The 26,201-nt window shown below is 46.7% G+C and overlaps 2 protein-coding genes across 14 annotated transcripts in view; one reads left to right on the forward strand and one right to left on the reverse strand.

Annotated features, from left to right (window-relative positions):
- Nucleotides 1-26,201, reverse strand: part of NHSL2 (NHS like 2) — a 277,111-nt gene that overhangs the window by 11,379 nt on the left and 239,531 nt on the right. For 6 of the 13 annotated variants that reach the window (XM_079125019.1, XM_079125026.1, XM_079125027.1 and 3 more), the window contains 5 exons: nucleotides 10,341-10,496; nucleotides 8,282-8,409; nucleotides 7,801-7,990; nucleotides 5,401-5,532; nucleotides 1,814-4,126 (listed from right to left, as the gene is read on the reverse strand). In XM_079125019.1, the coding sequence (XP_078981145.1) occupies nucleotides 1,814-4,126; nucleotides 5,401-5,532; nucleotides 7,801-7,990; nucleotides 8,282-8,409; nucleotides 10,341-10,496 (2,919 nt within the window). The remainder of the gene's footprint in view (nucleotides 1-1,813; nucleotides 4,127-5,400; nucleotides 5,533-7,800; nucleotides 7,991-8,281; nucleotides 8,410-10,340; nucleotides 10,497-26,201) is intronic. The other 7 variants (XM_079125031.1, XM_079125020.1, XM_079125021.1 and 4 more) reach the window with 3 other exon arrangements.
- RTL5 (retrotransposon Gag like 5) lies at nucleotides 10,534-13,861 on the forward strand. The gene has a single exon (XM_079125044.1). It carries the CDS (start codon nucleotides 11,006-11,008, stop codon nucleotides 12,833-12,835), a length of 1,830 nt encoding a protein of 609 aa, XP_078981170.1. The 5' UTR covers nucleotides 10,534-11,005; the 3' UTR covers nucleotides 12,836-13,861.

Here is a 26,201-nt window from a genome sequence, read left to right on the forward strand (position 1 = left end):
ATCCCTAGTACCTCCTCTTGCTGTTTCCTTCTCTCTTCCTGATCTTTCCTCTATTGGTCTCCCTTCTATTTTCATGATATACCTTTTCTCTTTTTCTCTCTAACTTGCATATATGAGAAAAAAACATACAACCCTTATATTTCTGAGTCTAGCTTATTTCATTTAATATGATGCTCTTCATTTTCAAAAATCAACGCGCTAAGAGAAATCTTAAGCAATGACTCTTATCCAGTGGGTAAAAGTGGGACCTGTCTGAATCTCAGTAGGAACCTGTGGAGTTTAAGGAAGCATATTCTTTTTTTTATTTTTTGTAGTACTAGAGTCTGAACTCAGGAGTGATCTACCATTGAACTACATCCCCCCTCCCCCCCCCCCCTTTTTTTTTTTGAGATGGTATCACTAAGTTGCAGAGGCTGGCCTTGAACTTGCAATCTTCCTGCCTTAACCTCCTGAGTCACTGGGGATTACAGACATGTGTCACCACACCCAGTCTGAGGAAACATATTCTAAAAAAACCTGTAACTTTGATTTGTTTACTTGTTTTAGTCACAAAGATTAACTTATATTGCGAGTCCAAGTCAGTTTAGGTCATGAGATTTTGATGTTTTGTGTTAAGGACTCACAAAAGATGAGAAACATGGATGAGCCTTGAGGACATTAAGTCAGTCACAAAAAAAAAAAGAAAACCAAAAAAACCAAACTACTGTATGATTCTACTTCTGTGAAATATCAAGAGTAGTCAAATTCATAGACCCACAAAGTAGAATTGTGGTTGCAGGGGCCTTGGGGGAGGAGGAAAAGGAGAGTTGTTTAATGGGTATAGACTTTCATTTTTGCAAGATGAAAGGGGTTTTGGAGATGAGTTGCTCAACAATACAAATGTACTTGACCCTAAAGTACTACATACTTAAAAATGGTTAAGATGGGAGCTAGGGATATAGCTGAGTGGTAAAATGCTTGACTAGTCTGCTTGATTGGGTTCAATCTTCAGTACCATAAAAAACTGGTTAAGATGGTAAATGTTATGTGTATTTTACAATTAAAACGAAAAGACAGAAATTAGCCAGGTACAGAGGTACATGCCTGTAATGCCAGCTACTCAGGAGGTTGAGGCAGGAAGGAGGCAGGCATTCAGGGTAACTTAATGAGATCCCATATCAAAATAAAATAATAAAATAGGACTGGCGATGCAGCTCAGTGGGAGAGCACCCCTGGGTTCAATTCCTAATAGTGCAAAGAAAAAAGTCAGAAACAAACAAAAAGGATGAGAATCATTAACTAACTCTTATGGTTCTAAGGAAGTGGATGCCTCTGGATGGCACCAAGAAAGGCTGCTGGTGGTAACAGAATTCATTGTTTCAGAAACCTGCATGCCAGTCACGGCACTTGAACTGTCTGGGTGTGTACTGAGTCCCCTGCATGAAACTACATTTAATGTGGGTAATGAAAGTACTGCTCAGTGAGATAGAGTACTAGGGCAGGGGAGCATGCCTGGCGAGTAGATGGGATCCTGATGTCCTAGTGTACTAGGGGCTAGTTTGATTTCATTATCTAGCACCTGAATCAAGGAGACTGGTCCAAAAGTGACTTTGGAGATCTTCCCCAGATCAGTTCTGATCCCAAGGACAGTAAGGCCTACTTGCCTATAGTTCCTATTCAGAATAATCCAAACCTTCAAGAGGTACTCCTACAGATTTGGTCATCCTGGGATGAAGATAAGCATTCTGGGGCATCTGCTTCTTCCTTGGGCACTCCATCCTCACCCTCATCCCTCCTGTGATTGAAAGAAAAAGCCCTTGGACAGTTTACTAACCCGGAGAGCTTGCCTCCTTTTCATTGTCAACCGCTGGAGCTGAAGTTGTCCTTTTACCAGGCAGGTCATTCCTGATGGGGGTATACTTGGCATCTTCTTGCAAGGTGATGATGGGACTCAGAGGCAGTCTTGGTTCTGCCATATAGGCTTCCATTTGAGCTACTGGAGAGGTGAGAGGCAGGTATAGCACACTGGGCTTTTTTGGTACAGGAGGTGGAATCTTGCCTGTCTTTCTCTCAGCTTCTTCCTGGCTCTGGAGGCTAATTCTTTCAGGCAGGGCTCTCATCTTGAGGCCTTCATCCTCCATATATCCCTGGGGAGGTTGCTGTGTTCCTGAGAAGAAAGCACCAGAGGAACTGGCAAAAGGCGTGAAAACAAGAGATGAGGGTGCTGTTGACTCCCCTGGGCTCCGGCCATCAAGGAAGCTGGAGGACTTTGGTTTCCGCACCACCGTGTAGCTGTCTTGGGGGAGCGGCCTCACATGTTGAATGGCATTCTTGGGGGTCACAGGTGAGGTTAGTGGGTATTCTTCTGGGACAGATGGTGGTTTGTGGGTCAAGCTTGGAGGCCTTCGGGATAGTGGGGGCTTCTCAGCTATGGGAGGTTTCACCTTTCTTTCTGACAAGGTGAAGACTTCTGCTGCAGGTTCCTCAGCATAGTCTGGGCTCTCAATGTCATCTTCTGGCTCAGATTTGCTGACTGACCTCAGACGAACAGAACGTAAGTCAGACTGAGTAACCATGGGCATGATTGGCTGGTTGGGACTAGTTTTCTGTGCCAGCTTAGCCCCAAAATTAGTATCTGAGTGATGGCGGCTCACCTTGGTTTTGCTGCGAATGGAGATACTCATCCCAGACAGATCTAGGTTAGCTGAAGAGGTCAATGGTAGGTCAAACGATAGACGTGACTTGGAAATTTTCTCCATTGGTGATGTCGGGGGTAGTGATGACTTTCTTTCAGGTACCACTGGACGTACCCGGACACTGCTGCTTGGAGTGGGTAAGTGGCCCAGGGTCAAGGTCATGGAAACAGTGGGTGTCGGTGTCTCTGACTGGCTGGAGTATCCACTGGAAGGTGACATCAGTCCAGTGGGCCTTCCTGGGGAGGATACCTCCCTGGCCTCTACCTCAATGGAGAGTTGGGAAGGTGTTGTGGCTCTGGAGGTGGAAGGAGAGGCAAGAGATTCTGAGCTGCCCTGAACTTGGGTGCACTCAATGACCGTGGTGCCTGTGGCAGTGCTGGAGCTAGACAAGGACTGATAGGTGTCACCAGACTTCCAATCGGTGAGATACCAGTGGTGGGAGAATTGTGTACCTTCTGGATCTTTGAGGATTGGCACAGCTGGGAGACCCTGAGCATCTGGGTGGGACAGGTTATGTCCTTGGTGTTCCAAAGAGAGGCAAAGGCTCCTGGGCCTCTGGTCCTTGGGCAGTGCTGATCCACCTTCTGGCAAGAGGACTGGCTCATCTTTGACCAGTGAGACACTGCGTGTTGGTGGGGAAGGCTTCTTTTTGGCCTTCTTGAGTGAGATACTTTTGGATCTCTGCCTTCTGTGCCGGGCCTCCTGCTCAGCACTAAGGGATACAATGTTGTCAGCACTGTTACTGCCCTCAGAGCTTGTACTGGCATAAGGCAGGGCACAGGCTTCACTGGCCTTCTGTTCTTCTTCATAGTCTACATCTGTGGTGCCTGAGTCTGTGGGCACAGATAATGATCTCTCCCGGAATCTGCTGGTCCCACCTGGGCCTGTCTCAAGCCTTGAGGTACCACCAGTCAGAAGGCCAATCTTAGGGGGTCTTTCTGGCACTTGCCTTCGTTGAGTAGGGTGCTCAGAGTAGCCAGTTAGCCCACTACATCCTGTTGGGTTATCACGGGCAGCAAAGAGGGAAGCTGCCTCCTTAGGAACCAGAGGTGGAAGTGTGTTCAGAGAGACCCAAGTATTCCCCGAGGAAGGATTTTTTCCATTTTCATTGACTTGACTGCTCTGGCTAGTGGCACTTGGAGTTACATAAGTAAAAGCATCTCCCTTCCAGGAAGCAGAGAACGTTGATTCTGTTGGTCCATTGCAAGAACTGGGGACACTGTACACCATTCCCATGCTCTCCATGCCAGGAGGGTCTAGGCCACTATGTGCCTGGTGAGGATCTTCAGGCTCACTAGAAGGATTTCTCAGTCCTGGAGAGGTGAGATTTGGGAACCGAGCTTCTTGCCCAACAGCAACTCTTCCGTGAACACTTTGTGGAGCTGAGTGGCTGGGCCTGGTGTCTGAGGTGATAGATCGAGCCACACTGCCTGCTGGGCTGTTGCTGTGACCTGGAGGAGGAAAGCACAGAACATTAGTGGTGCAGCAAGGGATCCCCCATCAACAATTTCGAGACAGGAGCACCAACTTTTTGCCAAGAAGCATTTGCCAACAGCTTGCTCAGAATTCCTTGGTTCTTCCTTTTTATAGATGAGGATGCTAGGGAAGTTGGGTTCTTGCCCATGGCCACAAGTGAGTCAGTGTGCCCTTGAATCGTCCAGATGACTGCCAAAGATTTTCCAGCTTTGATGATTCCATTTAGAGGGGAAGAGTCCCTTGGGACCACCTTGGATTTTTTTTTTCCCGTACTTTCTCCCCAGGCTCATGAAACCATCACAACCCGCAGCATCTGTCAATCCTGAGATGAGAGCAAAGGTTTCCAAATTGACTAAGGACAGCACTGTGTAACTTGCAGCTCCAGCAGTGAATATGGAATATACCAGAGGTGGAATGCCAAGAGCCTGGCTGCATTTTTGTTACCTGTTGCTTTTTACCTTTGCAGCACAAAGGACTCAGGATAACCTACAGATGTGAGGAAACTGCTCAGTTGTTCCAAGTCTCCAGAGGTTTTCTCATATACACAATTATGACTGTTGTATTATCATTATTATTACTTCCACTAGAATTTATACAGATAGCCACCATTTGTTGAAAATTGACTATATACCAGGCACATTGTACAAAAAGGTCTAATCCTCATAATGACTCAACTGGGTCAGTATCATTATCCCCAAATTACAGATGAAGAAGCTGAGGCTCAGAGTGGTTATGTAACTTGGCCAAGGCCTCATGGTTAGTAAGTGCTCACATCCATCTCCCAGGTCTGTGTTTTATTTTATTTTTGTGGTTCTGAGGATGGAACCAAAGGCCTTGCACACGCTAGGTGAGTGCTGTACCACTAACACATCCCCAGCCTGGGTCTATGCTCTTTGGAAGCATTTGGTAGTAATGATTCTGTGAAGGGGTGATTTTCATGGCAATCCCTCCACCCCCACCTTGTTTGTCTGCTTGCTTAAATTTGGCATATGTGGTTATACTACATTTCTAATGGAAAACAATAATGTAATGAATTCATAAGTTCTGGGAACATGCTCTCCATATTCAGTTGATGCCCTTGACAAGAAGCTCCTGGCTATCCTTAATTACCATATTGGTTTTCTCAAGCTGTCTAAAGTCCCACCCCTCTGAATTATTCCTGTTCTCCAACACCACAATGCCACTTGGGTGGCAGGACTGGTGGAATGGAAGAGGGGAAGGGTCTGGGGGATCGCTGTGGTGGGGTCACCTTGGTCTCGCTGGGAAAAGTTAGAGAATCCAATAATGGTCCGCCTTCGCCTCAGGGTGGACTTGGGGTTCACGGCTGTTTCTGTGTTAAACAACGAGTGTCGCAAACTTGCATGTTTATCAAACTGCTGCCCTGTAGCCAAAATAAAGACACTTGGGTGCATCCTGGTTTCTGTTTAAAGTACATTGAAACTGGCCTGAGGTAGAGAGAAGGGATGACGGCAGTAGCAATGAGCATGAATTGCGTCCAGGTGGGTGGCACTTTTCCCCTATGCTTCCCTGTTTGGTGCTGGGCACACATGCTGTTTCACAGACTGCATCCAGGTCACCTTTAAATCTTAGGTGGATTAATGCAATAGTTTTCAACCCTGCCTTCACACTGAAATAAACTGGGCAGTTTTTGAAACTCCAAACCTGGACTCCACTCCAGAACACTTCACTCTGTGAGAGTAAGGCCTTGGTAGAAGTATTTTCTAGTACCCCTCCCATAATTATTCAGATGTACAGCCAGGAGTGAAAACCATTAGTGCAGACTGACTGACTGAGAGCAGATGTTGCTTCACTGTGATATCTTCTGATATAGGGGGCCTTTATAGGGGGCCAGGTGAGGCCAATGTCTCCAAGAAGCTGTCTACTGCCCCCCCACCTCCATCTAGGAAACAGCCTGATATTCTGTTCCACAGCCTCCTTGGTCACATTTTACCAAATTGCTGCTGTATGGTGATGAAGTCCCTCTCTTTTTTTGCAACAGTTTTCTTTTGCATTGCTGGGATTGAACCTGAAGCCTCACACTAGGTAAGCACTCTACCACTGAGCTACATCCATACCCCTTCTTACTATATTTTAAGACAGGGTCTCACTACATTGCCAAGGATAACTTTGAACTTGCAATTCACCTGCCTCAGCCTCTCTTGAGTAGCTGGGATTACAGGTGTGCCCCACCACACTAAGCTGAGCCTTAGCTCTCTTAAAGTTGTGGGTTGGCTTTTGGTTCCTAGGAAATTGCTGGGGTAATCAGGGTGAGGCAGGGCTGTGGAAGCAGGTATGCAGTTTCTCTCTATCTTTTTTCAGTAATTGGCTCAGCAGACCCTCCCCTCTCAGCCATACAGTATTATGCATAGACATATAGACACACAGCAGCAAGTGCTTTTGTGGGTAAAACTCAGGGTCAGTAAGATATTCATTTAGAAACAGAGTGCCCAACATCACTTTGTGAGTCCCTCCTCATCAGCCCTTATTCCTCTTGGCACATTTCCCTAAGTGATGGGCTCTACTTCCTGCCTCTTATTCCCTCAGATGACTCTAGTTGAAAAGGATGTCCCCATATCCAGGGAGCATCCCTACATGTGGCCAGAGCTATTCTCATTGTCTTCATCAACTTGTTCCAGCATAGCAGGGCTTGTGCTGGCTTGAAGGCTCCCTCTGATTCCTTTGGGTCACTGAGGTCTTGATTTGCTTGGATCCCTGGCCCCGTCTCTTCTGTCATAATTGGTCCTCTTCCTCTTCCCCTCAGAGCCAATGGAGCAAAAGATGAATAATGGCAGTGTGCCACGGACCCCCAAAGTCATAGCTAGCTGAGTTACAAATATCAACTCCTCACTCTCATGGTTGTCCCAGGGTCCCTTTTGGTCTTTTGTGCCTTAGTCTCTATTACTACACACTTTTCTTTTATTCTTTCTTTTGTGGTACTGGAATTGAACCCACTCTACCACTCTACCACTAAGCTACAATCTCTGGCCCTTTTAATTTTTTAAAAAAAATTTTTGAGACAGGGTTTTGCTAACTTGCTGAGACTGGCCTAGAACTTGTGATCCTTACTGCCTCAGCCTCCCAAGTAGCTAGGATTGCAGGTGTGCATCACTGTGCCAGTCTACTACTTCCCTTTCTTGAAAAAATTGCCAAATAAGTTGAGGAGGTTGTTTTGCCAGAAAACTTAGTGTGTGGTCACGGGCTTTTGGTCTTGCCTGGGTGACCTTCCCTTTCTGCCATCAGTCCTCTAACTCCTATCCTCTCTCTGTGCCTTCAGTCTGTACTCCAGACCTGGCTTTGGGCACAGGACATTGTCTTTCTCCAAACCAAACAGAATTCCCACACTTTAAGTTTCCATTTATGCTCTGAAGAGCATCCAAATTCACAAAGTTTTGTAGCTGTCCGTTAAGAACATTTTGTTTGCTATCAAATGGCATCAGTTAGAGTGGCAGTGACAGTAGGGAGTGAAGGAGAACAGCCAGAGTCCCTCTTCTGCATGCCTCCATTCCCTAGTGAGAGCCATGACTGTGACAGTGCAGAGTAGCCAGTAGCAAAGACGGTGGCCCTCCCTCCCCAGCACCCAGTGCATTTGGAGAGGATGAGCTATAGTGGCATGAAAGGGAAGCAAACAGGTGGTGCTAAGCAACTCTACCAGAGATGTTGATGGGCACAAGGTCAGAGTGCGTGGAGCAGGGCTGAGGCCACCGCTTCTCCTCTAGGATGGGCAAAGGGAAGGGGCCATTCCAGGCAGTTGGCTTGTCGGCTGCAGATAGGTTCAGGGCCTCTGGGGCCCTCACACCCTGGGTGGTAGTCTCATCCTCGCTCAGCTGCCGTTTTGTAGGCTGTTGGGAGAGAAGGTGATGGAAAGGGTGTGCTACCAACTGGCGATGAACCAGAGCCCAAAGGATGACTGTTTAGGCAGAGTGGTTGGAGGCTTCATCTGGGAGGCAGAAAGCGTGGACAGGCTGCCTGGCTGGGTGCCTGCCGTGCAGGGACCGTCTGGTTGGGGCCTCAGAGAACTCTGCTGGTGAGCAGAGGTAAGCAGTAGCTTCCAGTGGGTAATGTGAGCAGCTGGAGGTCCCCTGTCAGTGGAAGCACGCTGGCTCTCCCAGGTGGGGTAAGAGGCAACTCACCATCAACACAAACTCCAGACGTTTGGCAGACTGGGGCCTTGAGCTGGGGGTGGGCTCGGGGGCCTCATCAGAAGAGCGGAAGGTCTGCCCCAGAAGTCTGGCCTCCGAGTACTGTTCCTCATATTCTTCTGAAAAATAGCACAGTGGAGACACACTCTAGGGGGCCAAGGCCAAGTGCTGGGCTCAGAGGACCACAAGGGCTCCTGCATTAGCTGCCAGGCCTGACTCATGTTGTTTCTTTGGGCTATTTCCTGGTATTGGAGCCACTGAATTTGGAAATAGAAAGATGCCTGCTTCCTGAGACCATGAGGGCAGAAGAGAAAAGCAAGTCAATAAATCTGAGCTGTGTTGCTTTGGGTATCAAGCCCTCATATGGATGGCACCCACCTTAAGTGCTCAAATCAGAGTAGTGGCTCAGGATGCAGATACCTTTAGCAAAAGGTCCTTTGTTTGAAGACCTGTAGCTCTTCAGATTTTCTGCAACTCTAGCAAGGAAAGAACTGTGTGAAGCAAGAAGAGATCTGCATTGGGAAGTCTTGTCTGGAGCTCTTTCCTGGGTGGCAAGAACTCTTACTTGAGCTTGTATAGACCTGGTTCCACTGTGGGTGGGGTTGGGTCTAGGAAGACTAAGGGGAAGAAGAGGGAAGGAGGAGGTAGCAGCATAGAAGAGGTCCAAGTTCAGGGGCATCATCAGGGAATATGAAGGATGTGTAAGATTTGAATGGATTTGACTGAAGTGATTACTTAGATGAGTAATGAAGGAAGTGACAGTAAAAGAAAAAACATTCATGGCTCTATGTACTTTCTACAAGACTGAGAATCATGGAAACTTGGGCCTGCTCTCTAGGTTCTCTTGTCCAACACTGGGTTCTGTGCTCAGACTCCCTCCTCAGCAGCCCTTCCACGTGCTCTTTTCAGCATCAGAGCACACACCTGCAGGGAAAGGGAACTCACTCCCTCCCAAGGGCAGCTCATTCCTTCCATGGACAGTTGGGACAGTCAGGCATATCAGCAAAGTTCTTCCTTATCTGGAGGTGGGATCTACCTCCCTCTGAATTTCTACCCACTGGTCCTAATTCTGCCCATGGCAGCAACATAGAGCACACTGACTCTTTTTTTCTGCATGGCAGCTTCTTGTTATCTGAACACAAGGCTCATGGTGTCCCTCAGCATCTTGTTTCTCTAAGGTCACCACTGACCTAGTAAGGAGGTGGGGGTTATGGCTACAGTCCAGTTGGGAAGCCAATTGGCTGTCTTCTGTTCTTTACTGGTATTAACTATTGTTGGTATGGATAAACAAGAGCTGACAGAAGATCTCTGTGCATTTAGCCTCCACCAGGCATGTCTTGGGGGATCCAGCCCTGCATCAGGGGCTTCTGGAAACCCAAGAGTAGTAAGAGATGTAGTTTTTTGAGGTGCTGGGGATGGAACTCAGGGCCTGGCAAATGTTAGGCACGCCTTTGCCACTGTGCTACATCCCCAGCCCAGAGATGTGATTCACATTGAGAGGAAACTCAGTCTGGTTAAAAGTACAATATAGGTGAACTCTGGATGCCGTATATTGGGCTTACATTAGTGAGGTAGTAGCTACCTAGGAGGCATGTGGGCAAGGTTATTGTAAGAGCAGAGTGAGTGAAGCTCAGAATGGGAGACTCCGCAGATGCCCCCTTTGTTTCCTGCTGGCAGGATTCCAGAGGCATGGGCGATGTGGCAAGAGGATGGCTAGAGGGAATGTGGGCCCACATTATGGGAGTCTCCCGCCAAGATCTCTTTGTGAAGGGTCTGACCCACTGTTTTGCCTCAGCCTCTGTCACTCCTAGCACCCATGGACTAATGAACTGAAAAATGGGGAGGGGGGTTGGAGACAGTTATGGAAATAGAATGTTTTAGGATCATCAGTCTGTAAGGTGAAAGATGGAGAACGAGTGCTTTGTTTTCGATAGGTTTGAAACTGTTCATTTTTCTCTCGCTGGTCCCTGTCCTCTTTCTATTTTCCTCCCTCCTGCTGCTGCGCAGCTCTCCTCTGGGCTCCGGCCGCAGCCCCCCTCCCTCTCAGTACCTTGCAACAGGCTCTGGAGATTGAGCTGCGCCTCGCGAAGCAGCTCCTCTACACTCGGGGGCCTGCCCGAGGAGAGGAACACGTTCACTGGCTGTCGCCATGACGACCTCGAGTGGGCAGTCGCTGTCGCATTTTCCCGACTCGAGTTAGCTGCAGCTAGGGAAGGAGAGAGTCAGTGAGAGGCGCAGCCGAGGAGGGGGCGGGGAGCGGCGCGCCACGGCCAGTGGGCGCCCGCGGTTCGCGAAGACCCGCCCCTGCGGGGGGGAGGGGGTGTGAGGCTGCGCTTAAAAGGCAGGGAATCGCCGTCCGCAAGATTTTTCCTCGACAGATCCTGCCGCAGTCCTCTCCCTCCCGCACCACCCGCCTCCGCCCGCCAGGCAGTCGCCGCGTCTCCTGTCCTGCGCTTGTGTCTCCTGGTCCTGCGCTGCCGCTCGTTCTCCTCGATCCCGGCCTTGAGGTAACGCGTCCCAGGCCGAGCCGCGGGGCCCTCCGCCCCGAGCGCCTGCTCTCAGTGCTCGCCCCGGTGGGTGTGGCCCGGCCTCTCCTGTGCCCCGCTGCCGCACTTCGGTTTCTTCTCGCGTCCCCGCCGCGGCATTTCGGCCTCCTCCCTGAGCCCCTAGCTCCCTGCCCCCACTGCCGGAGACAGAGCCCCTGAGCTAGTCAAGATGTCCGAGGCGGCAGGAAATCTCAATAGCCTCCGCATGGCGAATGTGGCCCTGCGAGAAGAATTAAATGCCCTTCGCGGGGAGAATGCCAATTTGGGCCTTCAGCTGGGAAGAGCCCTGGCCGAGGTTAATTCCTTGCGGGGCAATGTCTCCAGCTACATCCGCTGGCCAGTGCCCATAGTACCCGTTATTGCCGAGGAGAACTTTGAGTTCCCGCTCAGTGAGATCGACGCCATTCCCGAGGGAGAGGTGCCCTTCTTGTGCTGGCCTCCCCCACGCACCGATCCCGAGTATGTCTCGGATGATCTTTTGATTAACGTGATCCAGGACTACAGCAACCCCGAGGGGGTCAATGATCCTCCTCTGCCACCCAGCCCACCCCCGCCGGAGCTGCCCTCGCCCGCATCAAAGGAGCCGCCCCCGCAGCCCCTTCTGCCACCATTGGAGCGGCCTAACATACGGCCCTTTTCTGGCGATCCAGTCTACCTGGCTGAATTCCTGATGCAGCTAGAGACTTTCATAGCTGACCATGAGGATCATTTTCCCGGGGGTGCTGAGCGGGTGGCCTTTTTGATCTCCTTTTTCACTGGCCAAGCTAGGGACTGGGCCATCTCAGTCACCCAGGAAGGAAGCTCCCTGCATGCCAACTTCCCGCGCTTCCTGGATGAAATCCGTAAGGAATTCTGTGGCCCCATCCCCCCACGAGTGGCGAAAAAGGCCATCCGCAAGCTCAAGCAGGGAGACTGTACCCTGGGCAGCTATGCAGATGCTTTTCAGTTCCTGGCCCAGTTCTTGTCTTGGGATGACTGCCGCCTCCAAAACCAATTCCTCAAAGGCCTATCGGAATTCTTCCGAAAGGAGCTCTTATGGTCAACTGAAATGGCCGACCTGGATGAGCTGATTCTTGAGTGTGTGGAGATAGAAAGAAAAGTGCGTATCCCCAAACCAATCCCGCTCCCTGGGGTTCGCAATGTTTTCTACCCTTTTGCTCCAAACCCTAATGAGGATGAAAGTGAAGATGAACAGCGCTACCATGAGGAAGAAGAAGATGGGATATGCAGGCACAGGTTTTCCCTGAAGGACCAGGAGAAGCACATGAGGGATTTCCGGCAAGAGATGACAGAGGAGGAGGAGGAGGAGGAGGAGGAGGAGATGAGGAAGGAGGAAGAAGAAATGAAAAAGGAGGAAGAGGAGGATGAAGAGGATGAAGAGGATGAAGAGGATGATGATGATGATGATGATGAAGATGAGGATGAAGAGGATGAGGATGAGGAGGATGAAGATGAAGATGATGAGGATGAGAAGGAGGAGGAGGAAGAGGGGATGAAACAGAAAGAGGAGGAAGAGATGAAGAAGAATGAGGATGACAATGAGAGTAAGGATGAGGAAGAAGACGAAATTGAGGTGGGGGGCCAGGAGCCAGAGCAGGAGCCAGAACAGGAGCGACAGAGGGGGCACACATATGGTGAGATAGAGCATGGGCCCCATCACCATGGGATCCACTCGATAGAAGAGCTGATGGAGATGGAGGAGCCTGTTCTTGTTGACACTTCAACTCAGACCATTAGCACCACCATTGGCTACCATGCTGAGAATTTCCTGGGTGCATCACCTCCAATAATACAGCCTAGCAGACGGAGGAACCAGAATCGAGTCCCACTTCTGGAGGGCCTTCCAGGTACCAATTCACCATTCTACAGCTCCCCACCACTGATTCGCCGTGCAGGTCGCTTGGGGCAACGTCAAATTCGAAGACGTCCCCCGGTGCTATTCCGCCTCACACCAAGACAGGGGGGGCACCGAGCTGCTCGTGGCCGAATTCGCGTGTGAGTGCTGGGGCGAATTGGCCACCTGGAACACACCCTTCTACTGCGTCCCCTGCCCCTGCTATTGCTGCCACACTTGCCCCATGTACTGACCAGTCCTTAAGGGAGTTCCAGACCTGCCCAAGCTGAAGAAGACCTGCAGAGTTCTAGACCATCTTGCAACCATGATCAGAGAGTGATATGTGCTCAGCCAAGGCCACTCAGAAAAGGAGAGGATAGCAAAGACTGTCCTCTTGGCATATACTGTGCTCAGTCCTGCCACAAGCTGGAGAGCAGGTTTCTGGGCCTGTTCCCATAAATGAACTGGTCACCCTTTTGTATTCCCCTCTAGTTGTGCCCAGCCTTCACTTCTCCTGCGTTTATTCACCCTGTGTTCTACAGTTTTATCCTCCAACTGGCTCACCAGAACTTCACCCAATGCCTCATTGATCTGCCCCAATGATTGAAAGGACAGGCTACATTGAACTCCTAAAGCCACTGAGGCCACTTACTAAATATAATGGACAGCAAGCAGGACGACACCGGGAAATGTGCCTAGAAGCCTATGCTTGTTTTATGCCACACCTCCAGCAGAAGGGCCTGGAAGAGGACCCTACATGTAGCCCAGTGAGAGTGTGCAAAGCCACATGTCAGATTGACAATTTGAGATTTGTTTGTCCTTAACTGACTGTGACAAGCTGCTTCCACTTCCAGTACTTGAGTTCACCTTTCTTCAGACTCCTATATTAGGGCCCTTGGAATGGCTTGGTCAAATCTGGGGCCTTCCTGGACATCCCCAGCAGACAGCTCAACAAGGCAGGCCCCACCCCTTTCCTTGATGGTGCCTAAAGAGGCAATTGGGGTGGTGGAATAGGAGGAGGAAGAAACCATATGACTGTTTCAATTACTAAAGAGTAACTTTCTTTAGGGAATGGGATCTCCTCCCCTGCCAGGCTTTGGACTCCAGCCCCTAGCCCAAGGTCTCTGCCAGCGACATTCTGTCCTAGAGGTTGCCCTCATTAGCCTTCCCTTCCAGGATAGTCAGAGAGAGCCAGCCAGCCAGCCAGCCTATGGCCTGCTCCTTAACCCCTTCCAACTCTAAGGAGGAGAGTTGGAAGGTTGGCCCTACGGAGACTGTACCCAATGCAGCCTCACATCTGGGACACCTGCTGGGTTCTCACATGGGGGTCAATCTCTGGGCTGCTGCTGTACTTCAATTGGACAGTGAGACTGAAGCGGGTGATGCCTCTTAGGCACTCCTGGGGCTCCCCAGTACAAACCCAGGTGCCCTTATAGAGAGACCTGCTGCTTACCTTGGGTCCAGAAAACACTGCTTCTGCAGTGAAAAATACACATTTACTATGTCAGCTCTGGCCATGAAATGCCAGCCAAATTCACTGCTGGCCTGAACTGCCCCTGGACACTGAACTCTCTGCACAGTGCCTGGCAGCTGGGCAAGTGCAGCCAAAGTGTCTGTGGCCAGAGGGAAGAAAACAGTGAATGAAGTCTCTGTTCCTCACCGGAGTCTGACAGATAACCTCAGCCCAGCATTGGAATTTTTGGGCCTGGAGGCCAGAGGAAGGAGCTGGAGGAAGAGGAGTCACAGAGATCCAGTCCTCAGACTGGTTTCGGGTGAGATCTCTATTCATCAGTGGGAGGTAAGATGCCCTTTTGCTTATCTCTTTTGTTTCTCAGCCTGGGAATCAGTTGGGGTCAGGTTCCTGAAACCTGTTGCTACCTTTTAAAAAGGTTCCCCAAAGAAAAGAGCAAAACATAGGAAAATTGAAAAATAGAGAAAACCCTAAGGACAAAATATCCCCAAAACATGCAGCTGCCAAGTACTGTTAACAGTTTGCTGCCTTTCATTCTAGTGTGTTCTCACTGTGTCTTTTCAAAGCTGAGATCATCCTGCTAGCTCTCCATCCGCAGGATTTAAAATGGCTGCCACCTCTGCCATCATGGATACTGAATAATTTATTTAAGCATCCTCTTAAGTTATTAGACATTTCAGTTGTTGGGGTTTTCCCCATTGCCACCAGGGCAGAAGTAAACAACCTTTATTTGTTTTTCAGCTTATGTCCTCAGGAGAGAGTTCCAGAAGGGGAACAGCTATTCATTGAGGCTGTGGATCCTGTTTGCTGATGTCAACATGCTGGCCCTGCTGTCTGTGAGCTTGTGGAGAAGTGCAAAGGACAGGTGCCTTGCACCCCCACTTCCAGGGACCCCTCAGCACAGGCCCTGCCTGTTCCCATGGTGCTCACCCTGAACCCTTGTAGCCTCAGCCAGGGAGAGAGTGGATGAGCAGTGAGCTGGTTTCTGGACCTCTGGGGGCAGAGGGGGCTTGGGCTTCCCTTTGACCCTCTCCCCCCTTTCCCAGATCTTCAATATTTGTTGTGATGTGACAGCCACAAGAGCTGTAAGAGGAACTATGAGCTTTGGGTGCTCCCTTGGGTTGAAAGAGGGGTGGGGGGTGGGTGGGAAATGCATGCAGGGGTATGAAGGCAGCCCAAGGATTCCCAGAGGCTTGGGAGGATACCCCTTTGAAATAAATGTTATTGTTGTTATTGTGTTATTGTTGCACTACTGTGTTGTGAAGATAAGAAATTGCTCTGTACGCTAAAGCTTTCTCTCCTCAATAAAAATATAAAGGGTGTGTAAAGATTGTGTCTCTCTGTGTTATTGAGCAAGCAGAGATGGGTACCCAGTAGGCATGAGGTACTTTCTAGGCACCCTGGCTGAATCAACACTCACCTGAAGCCTTGAAATTCTCACTTTTGTGGATGGCAGAAATTGTTGCGAGGGAAGGAGAAGCACAGGACATCTTGAAAAACTGCATTAGTTTTGCGTGTGCGCGTGCACACACACACACAGACACACACACACACTGGACTTTGCAAGAAGGGAGGGAAGCCAGGCAAAGTGGGTAGGGAGGAAGGCCCTTCCACTTTAGGGCACTAGGTGGTGCTATGAGATGCCAGTGAGCTAGTTGGTGAAAATTTAGAAACAAAACCCCAGAGCAGTTCATGCAGTGGCCCTTCCAGCAAGATCTCCCTGCTCCTCACACTCTGTGGGGTCAGAAGAAACTGAATTCAATTCTGGGATTTGTCCAAGTTTCCTAGTCATTTTTTCCCCTGGGGAAATGTGTGGGGAATGCTCATTAATCCCCTGTTAGTTCTGTACCAGGCTCTTCACATCTGTCATCTTCCTTCATCCTGCGGGGCAGGCACTATTTTCACCTTCACCCTCTAAATGAGGACACAAGGAGAGAAGTCACTGCCCCATGGGTGACAGGTGGTGAATGGCTCCATCACAGCCCCACAGTTGCTAATTAGTCAGCCCCTGGGCACTTAGCCTGCCCCTCCTCAGCCCCCACTTCACTAGTCTTTCTGTCTAATAGGTCAGGCTGGTCTGGTTCTGCCCTGCCTTACTTCTTTCCCCAGCTTGAAGAATTCCAGTGGAGATACAGCTCTCATTTCTGAGGCACATTTGCCTTGCACCCTTAAGAGGAAGAAAGGAAGGAAAGAGGAAGTGAGGGAGGAAACCAGCATGTTTATGATCATGTCATGCCCTTTCACCAGCATCATCTAATTTCATTGCCAAAATATTTCAGTGAGACAGGTAATGTTGTCTCCTTTTAGAGCTGAAGGACCTGACTCTCCGAGATTTTAGGTTCCATGGGGGACTCCAGGTTCTTTGTGACTTGCAAATCCTTGCTCTCAACTCTAGTGCACCATGCTGTCTCCCAGGAAAGCCACCTGACAAGCTCAATCTTCAGCCTGACTGGATTTCGAATCTTGCCAAAGCAACTAAGTATGTGTCAAGTGCACTGTCTCTTGAGGCTCTAAAAAACCAGCCAGGTGGTCATTTGTCCTGCTTCTCAGGAAGGCAGGTCAGTGGCAGTGCTGAACATGTGGCTGACTGCCCTTTTTGGGGACAGATGGAGCTATGGGGCTGTGAGCTGCCTCAGTGAGCACTGGGCCTCCCTCTTAGGCTTCAGGGGGTCAGAAAAGGTCTCAAGCACTCCTGGAATATCTCATGATATCACAGGTAAGGATAAGTGATCCCAGTTTGTGTAAAGACCAATCAGGGCAGGTGGGAGAAATTAAGAAAAATAGAATCATCCTTGCTTTAACCCTTCAGCTGGAAGCCCCGTGCAGCTAGGGAAAAGAACCTGGCATTTCAGTCCAGCCCTGTTACTGATTCCATTTGGGATCTGGGAAAAGTCCCATCCCCTCTTTGGCCTCATCTGTTTTGTCACTGTTGAATCCGTGGGGCCCAGCACATGGCTTGGTACACAGTAGGATCTCAACACTAGTCTGGCACAGAAATGAAGATGTGAGTGACTGAATGGGCCACTAGTCGAAAACCTAGAGGAAGCTTGCTAAGGGCATCTGCAGACGGCATGAAGCTTAGCATACTAGAGGATTCCCTCCAAAATGGAATCAGGAGGGAATCTCCCTCACCTGGAAGGATATATTGACATGAACTTTATTAGGGGCAAATGTGAAATCTTACAGTCAGGTTCAGAAATCCAACTTCAGGAGCCTGAGTGGGGGAGATATGGCTTAGAAGCATGTGAAAAAGAATGTGGGTGTATGTGGGCTCAGAATGAATTAGCAGATTGACAGGACTGTCAGAGATGCTAATGCATTCCTGGGCTGCTGGAAGCATCTACAGGTGGACAGGCCCCACCTGGGGTCCTGGCTGTCTAATAGAAGGGGACCAGGTTGCACCTCACAGGATCCTTTTTGCATTTTGGAGCAAGGAAATACCAGAATTGAAGAAAAGAAGGAGGGAAAGGGGGAGGTAGTAGAAGGGTGATCAGGATGGTGATGGGTCCTCAAACCTTCTTTCCAAGGGCTGGGGGAAGGCAGAGAATATCTTGCTATGTGTGAAGCAGGCTAGATGGTTGTACTCTTTTTTAAAAAGTGAGGGAACGGGCAGCCAAGAGGTCAAGCAACTGGTTCAAGGTCACTAGCCTCATATCTGGAGTTTGACCTTGAAACCCAGCAGTCTGGCATCCAGAATTGGTGCTCTTAAACTCTACCCTCCACCCTGACTGAGGCTGACAGAATCAGAATCTCCAGGAATTTCCATTTCTAAAAAGCTCCTGAGGCAGTTCTAATGCCCAGTCCAGCCCAAGGCTTGAGGACTAACTAGTCAAGCGACATTCAATGGCCAGTTTGGTTCTGAGCCTTCCTATACAGTTCCCAGAGCAGGAATCAGCCCAGAGACCCAGTTCTATCAACCTAGGAAGTGATGGAGAAATAAATGTACTAAGATTCCCCAGTATGTACCATGGTCTGATGCAAACTTGCCTCTCCTGCACACCTACCTCAGATAGCTACTGATACCCTCTTGAGAGAAATTGTGCCGTAGGGTAGGTGCTGAAGTCTTGTCTTGGGAAACTAGGTCCATGGGAGCCAGAGCTTGTGTCCTTGACCACCAGAACTGGCTCATGAGGCTGGGGGAGGGGCTGTGTGAGCTCCTCCAGGGGATAAGCACAGGCGTTAACAAGCCCAGAGACTACACTCAAATGGGGGGGGGAATCCATCTCCCACTAGCACTTCCTGCATCCAGCCCAGACTAGGGAAAGCTCAGCAGGCCACCTCTCCCCAGGGACTCCATGCAGAAACACAAAGCCCAGAGTTCTTCGTTGCCCTGGTAACAACGGGACCTACTTGGAAGAATACAGTCTCTTAAAGGCTTAAAAGGGTGGATATTTCCTTTGACAGAGAGCAGGCCCTGACCTGCTCCCTGCACCCCCCTCCCCTTCCTGTCAGCCACACACACATGGGTAGAGCTGGGGCCCCTCACCTCAGCAACTCTTCTAATGGGGATGGGGGTGGGGTGTGTATGTGCTGGAAAGCAGGGCCCTGGCTTTTTATTCTGTTCTCACGGTGGGCTGTTAATGTGAGAAAGAAGCTAAAATGGAAAGTGTGAATTCCTGGCAATGGCCTTGTGGCCCAAGGAAGCCTCATCTTGTAGAACCCCCACAACAGAGCCTGAGGAAGGTAAGTATTCTCAGCAAGTCTGGTCTTCCTCCCCATTTGCTGTGCAGAGATGAGATTTGTCTGGGCATGGGACAGGGTGGAGGTGTCCAGAAGCTTAAGACTTCTCCCTCCTACTTCAGCATCTCTTCCTCCCCCTTCTGAATTACTGAAGTAGCTCCCTGGTAGTCTACCTGGCCCCTAACCTCTACTTCAATCAATCCATCTTCTAGATGCCTGTGTAGTGGTGTTGCAGGGGTGCAATGATGGTCCTTCGAACTCACAGATTTAGGCTTGTTGTTCCTATACAAAAATCCTTCAATGGCTTCCCTTCTTCAGAGGAAGACTCGTGGACCAGATTCTGACATTCTTCACTATCTGGTCATAATCCAACCTTGCCATCTTATCTGCCCATGCTATCCTCCTTTCTTCTCTTCAGTCCAAACTCCAGACATTGTGAATGAGTTCCTTATTTCATTCACATACCAGGTCCTTTCATGCCACTGGGCCTTTGAACATTCCATTTTCTTTGCCTTAAAAATTCACAAACATTCTGGGCACAACTGTAGTCCTAGTCACTCGGGAAGCTGAGGCAGGAGAATCGCCTGAGCCCAGGAGTCCAAAACTAGTCTGGGCAACATAGTGAGACCTTGTCTAAAGAAGAGAGAGAGAGAGAGAAAGAGAGAGATAAAAATTTACAAACACTCTAGGGCCCATTCTGAGGTAGAAGAAATAAGAAATAGGTAGAAAGGAGACACAAAGGAAGGATGAGAAAACAATTTGCGGGGGGGGGGGGGCGGTACCTGGGATTGAACTGATGGGAACTTTATCTTTGAATAGAGCAACATCCCTAGCCCTTTTTTATATTTTTTATTTTGTGACAGTGTCTCACTAAGTTGCCCAGTTTGGCTTCTAACTCGTAGGCCTTCTATCTGAGCCTCCTGAATAGGTGAGATTTCAGACATGCACCACCACTCCTGGCAAGAAAATAGGATTTTAATTCAGAAGTGTGGCATACTTTTCCAGGCCTGTCACTCCTGGAGCCTATCTCCTTTTCAAGCCTGTTAGTCCCAGATTTCTGGGAAATCTGTAAATCTATCTGCGTTGTTAATCTTTGCTTGTAGAATAAGCAAAGAAAGACATTTTGAGGAACCTATAATTTAGGGGACTTTCTGGTGCTATCCATATGTCAGATAATGAAGACCACCTCGGCCTAAGGATCCTGAGATTGACTAGACCACCAGAAAGTGTCTTGAGATCACTCATTCCTGCATATCATTCCATACTCACCCCTCATCAATGTCCTTTAAAAGAAGAGTCATGAATCCCCAAAATGCATCTCTCACTCTTGAGATGGCCCTCATTGCATTGTCTTGAATGTGTATTCCTTGCTTTACCCACAAAGGCATCTCTCTCAAGATCACCCCAATTCTCCCTTGAATAGTTATCTACTTCCCTAAATGAACTTCTCTGTATGCCTCTGAATGGCCTGTGCTGAAATTCTTTTTTGTCATATATACAAAGAAGACTACTGGTCCTGAGTCAAGTTTCTGCTTCTCTCGGGGAACTCCTTGAACCCTTCTTCAGAGACACCTTTTCTCCCGTGACAACTCCACCCAGCAATCTTCTCCTCAGCTTCTTCTATGAAGTTGCCTCCACTCTGCAGAAAAGCCCCATCCTTCCCAAGTTCCCACTCAGCGCACTACCCCCTGGTCCCACTGGCTTGAGCTATAACAGCAGAGGCTGGCCCATAATTACAACGTAAACTCATGGCTGCAAGGCTGATAATCAGTATGAGAGTGTGAGAATATGGTCTTGTCTCCTTTGCAGATGGAGGCTGCATTGGCAATAGCTTGGATTTTTGTTTTTGTTTTTTGGTACTAGGGATTGAAACAACCAGGGCACTTAGCCACCGAGCCATATCCCTAGCCCAGTTTATTTTTTAATTTTGAGACAAAGTATCAATAAGCTGCTAGGTTGGCCTCAAACTTGAGATGCTCCTGCGTCAGACTCCTGAGTCACTGGGATTATAGGCATGTGCCACTGGCTAGCAGTAGCCTTTGGAAGGAGGACTGGCTCCCTAAGACTTGGCCAAGGGCTAATGGCATGCAAGTGAAGCTGGGAGCCCCCCAGAAAATGTTGGCAGTGTGAACAGTAGTGACAAGCAGGGATGAAGAGGCAGGAGCTTACAGAGTAGGTTGCTCCTTCCCAGCTGAGCTCCCTGTTGATGACCACCATTTCTTTGAAGTTCATCATGCCTCTCAGTGATATAGTAGAGAGTGACCTCTGCTGGACTTGTGAGTCACCCAGACCTGGTTTTGAATCCTGGCTCTTCCACTCCCTTGATGGGTGCCCTTGAATTGACTGCTTTACTTCTCTAAGCCTTAGTTTCCTTTTTCTGAAAATGAAGGTAATCATAAAATATATTCATAAGCTCATTTATATGAACCAGGAATAATAAAAACAGCTAGAACTTTGTTAGCCCTAACTGTGGGGCAGCACTAACTGCTTAACTTGAATTAATCATCACAACCACCCTATAAGGTAAGTATTGTTATTATTCCTCCTTTGGTACATTAGGAAACGAGGCACAGGGCTTGGGTCATGGCTCAGTGGGAGAACACTTGCCTAGCAGGTGTGAAGCCCTGGGTTTGATCTTCAACACCACATAAAAAATTAATAATATAATGGTATTGTGTCCATGTACAACAAAATAATATTAAAAAAAGAAAAAGAAATGAGGCACAGGTTGGGAATGCACTTCAGTGGTAGAGCACTTGCCTAGCATGCAAGGCCCTAGTTTCAATCCCAGCACAGAAAAAAATAAATAAATAAATGTCACAGAAGGTTGAACCTGTCCAATGTCATAGCACAAGCATGCAATTTCTTTTGAATCCTGCAGTAAAATAGGCAAAGGTCTGTGGCTCAGGAATGAAGCTCAAGATCCAGGGCAGGGACTTAACCATTTTTAGGTCATGTATCCCGCTGCAGTTTGGCAAAACCTCTGGTCCCCTTCTCAGAATAACGTTCCATGTGCAAACAATAAAATATGTAGAATTACAGAGCAAACCATTCATACCAAAATGGCTATAAGGTATTTTTAGCATCGTGGTCCATTATATCACTACTCTAATAATGCAATCACTCACAAGATTTAGTAGTGAGTATACAGATTAGAAATATTGAAATAATGGTGAGCAGAAATTATTTTTTTGGTATGTTGCTAAGGATTGAACCCAGGATGCCACACATTAAGCGAGTGCTCTACCACTGAGCTACGTCCCCAGCCCATAAGTGATTTTTTAGGATACTTATAACAACTGTGATGAGATTTGAAAATATTTGTGATTTCTGTTGGTGACAGAGTCACAGATACTATTAACACAATTATGATTTGTTGCCTACATTCATAATGTGAGGAAATGCTAAATTTCAGTTTGTGGTTAGTGGAGAAGAGATCAAATAATTTTCCCATCCAAGTTCACAGACCCCCTAAGTTCTTTCCACACACCACTTGGAGGTCCAAGGAGCTCAAGTTCAGAAGCCCTGCCCTAGGGTGTCTGAGAAAAGACAATGGCTTCCCTGTCAGCTATGGGGACAAGCTAGGGGCTGGCAGAGGGACAAGTGTTGTGGTTTCTCTTTCAAGAACTGTTTACAGAAATCATAAAGTCTGGCAGCTCCTTCTTCCTCTTGGTCTTGAGTCAGCAGCCAAGGGTGGGGCTAAGACTGTCACACTTGGTTTGAGTTTCAAACTCACGACACACCCATCCCAAAGAGTTGATTTGTTGCCATCTCCTTGCAGGGAAATGTTGGTGGATTTTGCTTCATCTTAAAATTGCTTGCACAAACAGATTTCCCATTAGTCTGGAAATAATCTTAAAGTGGACATATTGTTGGCTCTAAGACATTTTCTGAACTAATGAATGCTTTTACCCTAGCACCCCAACCAAGCTTAGGGCTTGCAGAAAGAAGAGGAAAGATTACCAACGGGGTCAGGTACACCAGAACACCAGTCAGAATTGGTACTTGCCCAAAATCCCAAGTGCTTTTTCCTGACTTCCTGACTTTCCCACCTGTCAGCAGAGTTCCTGCCAACCAGGGCAGCACTGTTCTGGGCACTACTATAACCAATGAGACATATGGTTAAAACAGCAGGAAGCCTTGGCTTTTCTTATTTTGTCTGTTTTCATTCAAGACTCAATGGTGAGCAATGCTCATGAAGACCAGGTCCCAGGCCTACCCACAATGCCTTGCTTAGGAGTTTCAGTTGGCCAGGGTCCAATGCCTTCTGCTCTTCTCCAAGCCCTCATATTTATTGAGAAATGAATAACAATTGACTGATGGCCATGTACTAAAAACATTGTAGCTTAATTTCCACAATGAGAGGGTAGGAGTGTGAGAGCCATGTACACCAAAGCAACTGGCTAGTAAAGAAGCTGATTCAGAATGAATTTACTTCAGGTAGCAGAGGGAACAGAACAATATGCTTTGGGGTTCAGGCTGAGAACTCCACCAGCAGGAATGTTGAGAAGACTTATTTTCTTAACTATAAAAGACAAAGAAATATGTTCTTAGGTTGGCCAAGGTTCTCAAACATAGGCAGAAGGAGGTTAAGAGTCAAACAGGAATCCAGAAGAATTTTGGTAAGCTAGATTGATCAAGAATAAGAGACACAAGTCCCTCGATTAGTAAAATCAGATATGAAACAGGGGATACTAAAATCAACCTTGTAGAAACAAAAAGGGTTAGAAAGGAAAATACTACAAACAATTGTAGGACAAAAAATTAAACAACTTAGATGAAAAGTCTAAATTCCTAGAAAGAAAAAAAAACATAAAAAATGACTGAGATAGAAATAGAAACTCCAAATAAACCTACAACAAGTAAAGAGATCAAATCAATAATCAAAACTACTCACAGGCTAGGGATGTAGCTCAGTGGTACAGTGCTTGCCTAGCATGCTCAAGGCCTGGGTTCTATCCCCACCACTGCAAAAACTAAATAACAAAACAAAACAACGACAAATTCCAAAACTACTCACAAAAAATAGCCCAGACATAGAAGACTTCATTGATAAATTCTACCAAATATTTAATGTCAATTCTTCACACACTCTTTCAAAATGTAGAAGAGGTAACACTTCTCAACACATTCTGTTAGGCCAACATTCTTCTGATACTAATACTGACAAAAACATCAAAAGAATAGTACAGACCAATATCTCTTGTCAATATGGATGCAAAAATCCTCAACAAAATATTAGCAAACCAAATCCAGTAATATATAAAAATGATCATATACCATTACCAAGGGGGATTTTCTCAGGAATGCAGGGTCATTTTAACATCTGAAAATCAACGAATGTAATATATCATATCAATAGAAAAATGGCTGGGGTTGTGGCTCAGTCAGTAAAGTGCTCAACTCGCATATGCAAAGCACTGGGTTCGATCCTGAGCATCACCTAAAAATAAATAAAATATGTGTCCAACTACAACTAAAAAATATTAATAAAAAAGTAAAACCAAAACCAACATGATATTCTTTGTAGGCACAGAAAAAGTATGATAAAATGTTCAACACTCTTTTGTGATAAAAACGTTCAACAACCTAAGAATGGGACCTTCCTTAACCTGTCAAAAGGCATCTATGAGAAACCCACATTAACATTACACTTAAGAGCAAAACACTGTTTTCCCCTTAAGATCAGGAACAAGACAAGTGTGTCCACTCTCACCACTTCCATTAAGCATTGTACTGGAGGTCATAACCAGAGCAATCAGACAAGAAAAAGAAATAAAAGACATATGATTGAAAACAAAGAAGTAAACTTTATTTGTAGAGATTACATGATCTCAAATATATAGTAAATTCTAAGAAATTCACTAAAATCTATTAGAACTAATATGATCAATAAGATTGTAGGCTAGAAAATCAATATAAAATTGTATTCCTACATACTTGCATTGAACAACCTGAAAATTCCATTTATAACATCATCAAAAGAATAAAACACATAGGAATACATTTAACAAAAGTGGTGCAAAACTTGCACACTGAAAATTATGATACATGAAAAATTAAAAATGAAAACAAATGGAAAGACATTACATGTTCATGGATAAAAATTCTTAATATTGTTAAGATGCCAATATTCTTCAAATTGACCTAAGATTAAACACAATTATATTAAAATCCCTATTTCTTTGTAGAAATCAACAAGCTGATCCTGAAACCCATATGGAAATTTAGAGGGCCCAGAATAGCTAAAACAATCTTATAAAAGAACGAAGCTGGAGGATTCACACTTCCCAATTTCAAAATTATATACAAAGCTATGATAATTAAAATAGTATTTTGCTAATCTAAGTATGGATATATTGCTCAATGGAACAGAACTGAGAATCCAGAATTAAAACCACACATTTATGGCCAATCAATTTTTGATAATGGTATCAATTCCATTCAATGGGGAAATAATAGTTTTTCAGCAAGTGATCCTGGGGTAACTAGATTTTCAAAGGCAAAAGAATGAAGTTGGAATTCATTCTCATGCACACGTTAAACTCAAAATGAATCAAAGACCTACATTTAATGGCTAAAACTATAAAATGTAGATGGAAACAGGCTTAAATCTTCAAGACCTTGGATTAAGCAATGATTTCTTAGATGTAACAGTAATAGTACCATGGACAAAAATAGACTTCATCAAAACTTTAAAACTTTTGTTACAAATAATACCATCAAGAAAGTGAAAAGGCAGCCTACAGAATGTGAGAAAATATTTGCAAATCATATCTGATAAGATATTTTGATCTAGATCACATATATATATCTCACAAATCAATAATAGAATGACAAATAATCCAAGTAAAAATCTGGCAAAGGATCTAAAAAGACATTTCTCCAAAGAAGATATACAAATGGCCAACAAATACATGAAAAGATACTTAACATAATTACTCATTGGGAGAATGCAAATAAAAACCATAATGAGATACCACTTCACATATACCAGGATAGCTATAATCAAAAACTGCTGGTGAGAATGTGGAGAGACTAGTACCCTCATACAGTGCTGGTGGGAATGGTTTAGATACTTTGGAAAACAGTCTGGCCGTTCCTTCAAATGTTACAGAGAGTAACCTTATGACCCAGCACCTCCAGTCCTACACATACACCTAAGAGACTTGAAAATATATGTCCACACAAAAACTTGTACATGAAAATTCATGAGCACATTAATCACCATAGGCAGGAAGAGGAAGCAATCCAAATGTGCATCAACTGGTGAGTGGATAAATCAATAAGTAAAATATGGTCTATTCATACAACAGAATTTATCAAGCCATAAAAAGGAATGAAGTATTGATACATTCTACAACATGGATGGACCTTGAT

The sequence above is a fragment of the Sciurus vulgaris genome (genome assembly GCF_902686455.1).
Source record: "Sciurus vulgaris genome assembly, chromosome: X".
NCBI classification, from domain to species: Eukaryota; Metazoa; Chordata; class Mammalia; order Rodentia; family Sciuridae; genus Sciurus; species Sciurus vulgaris.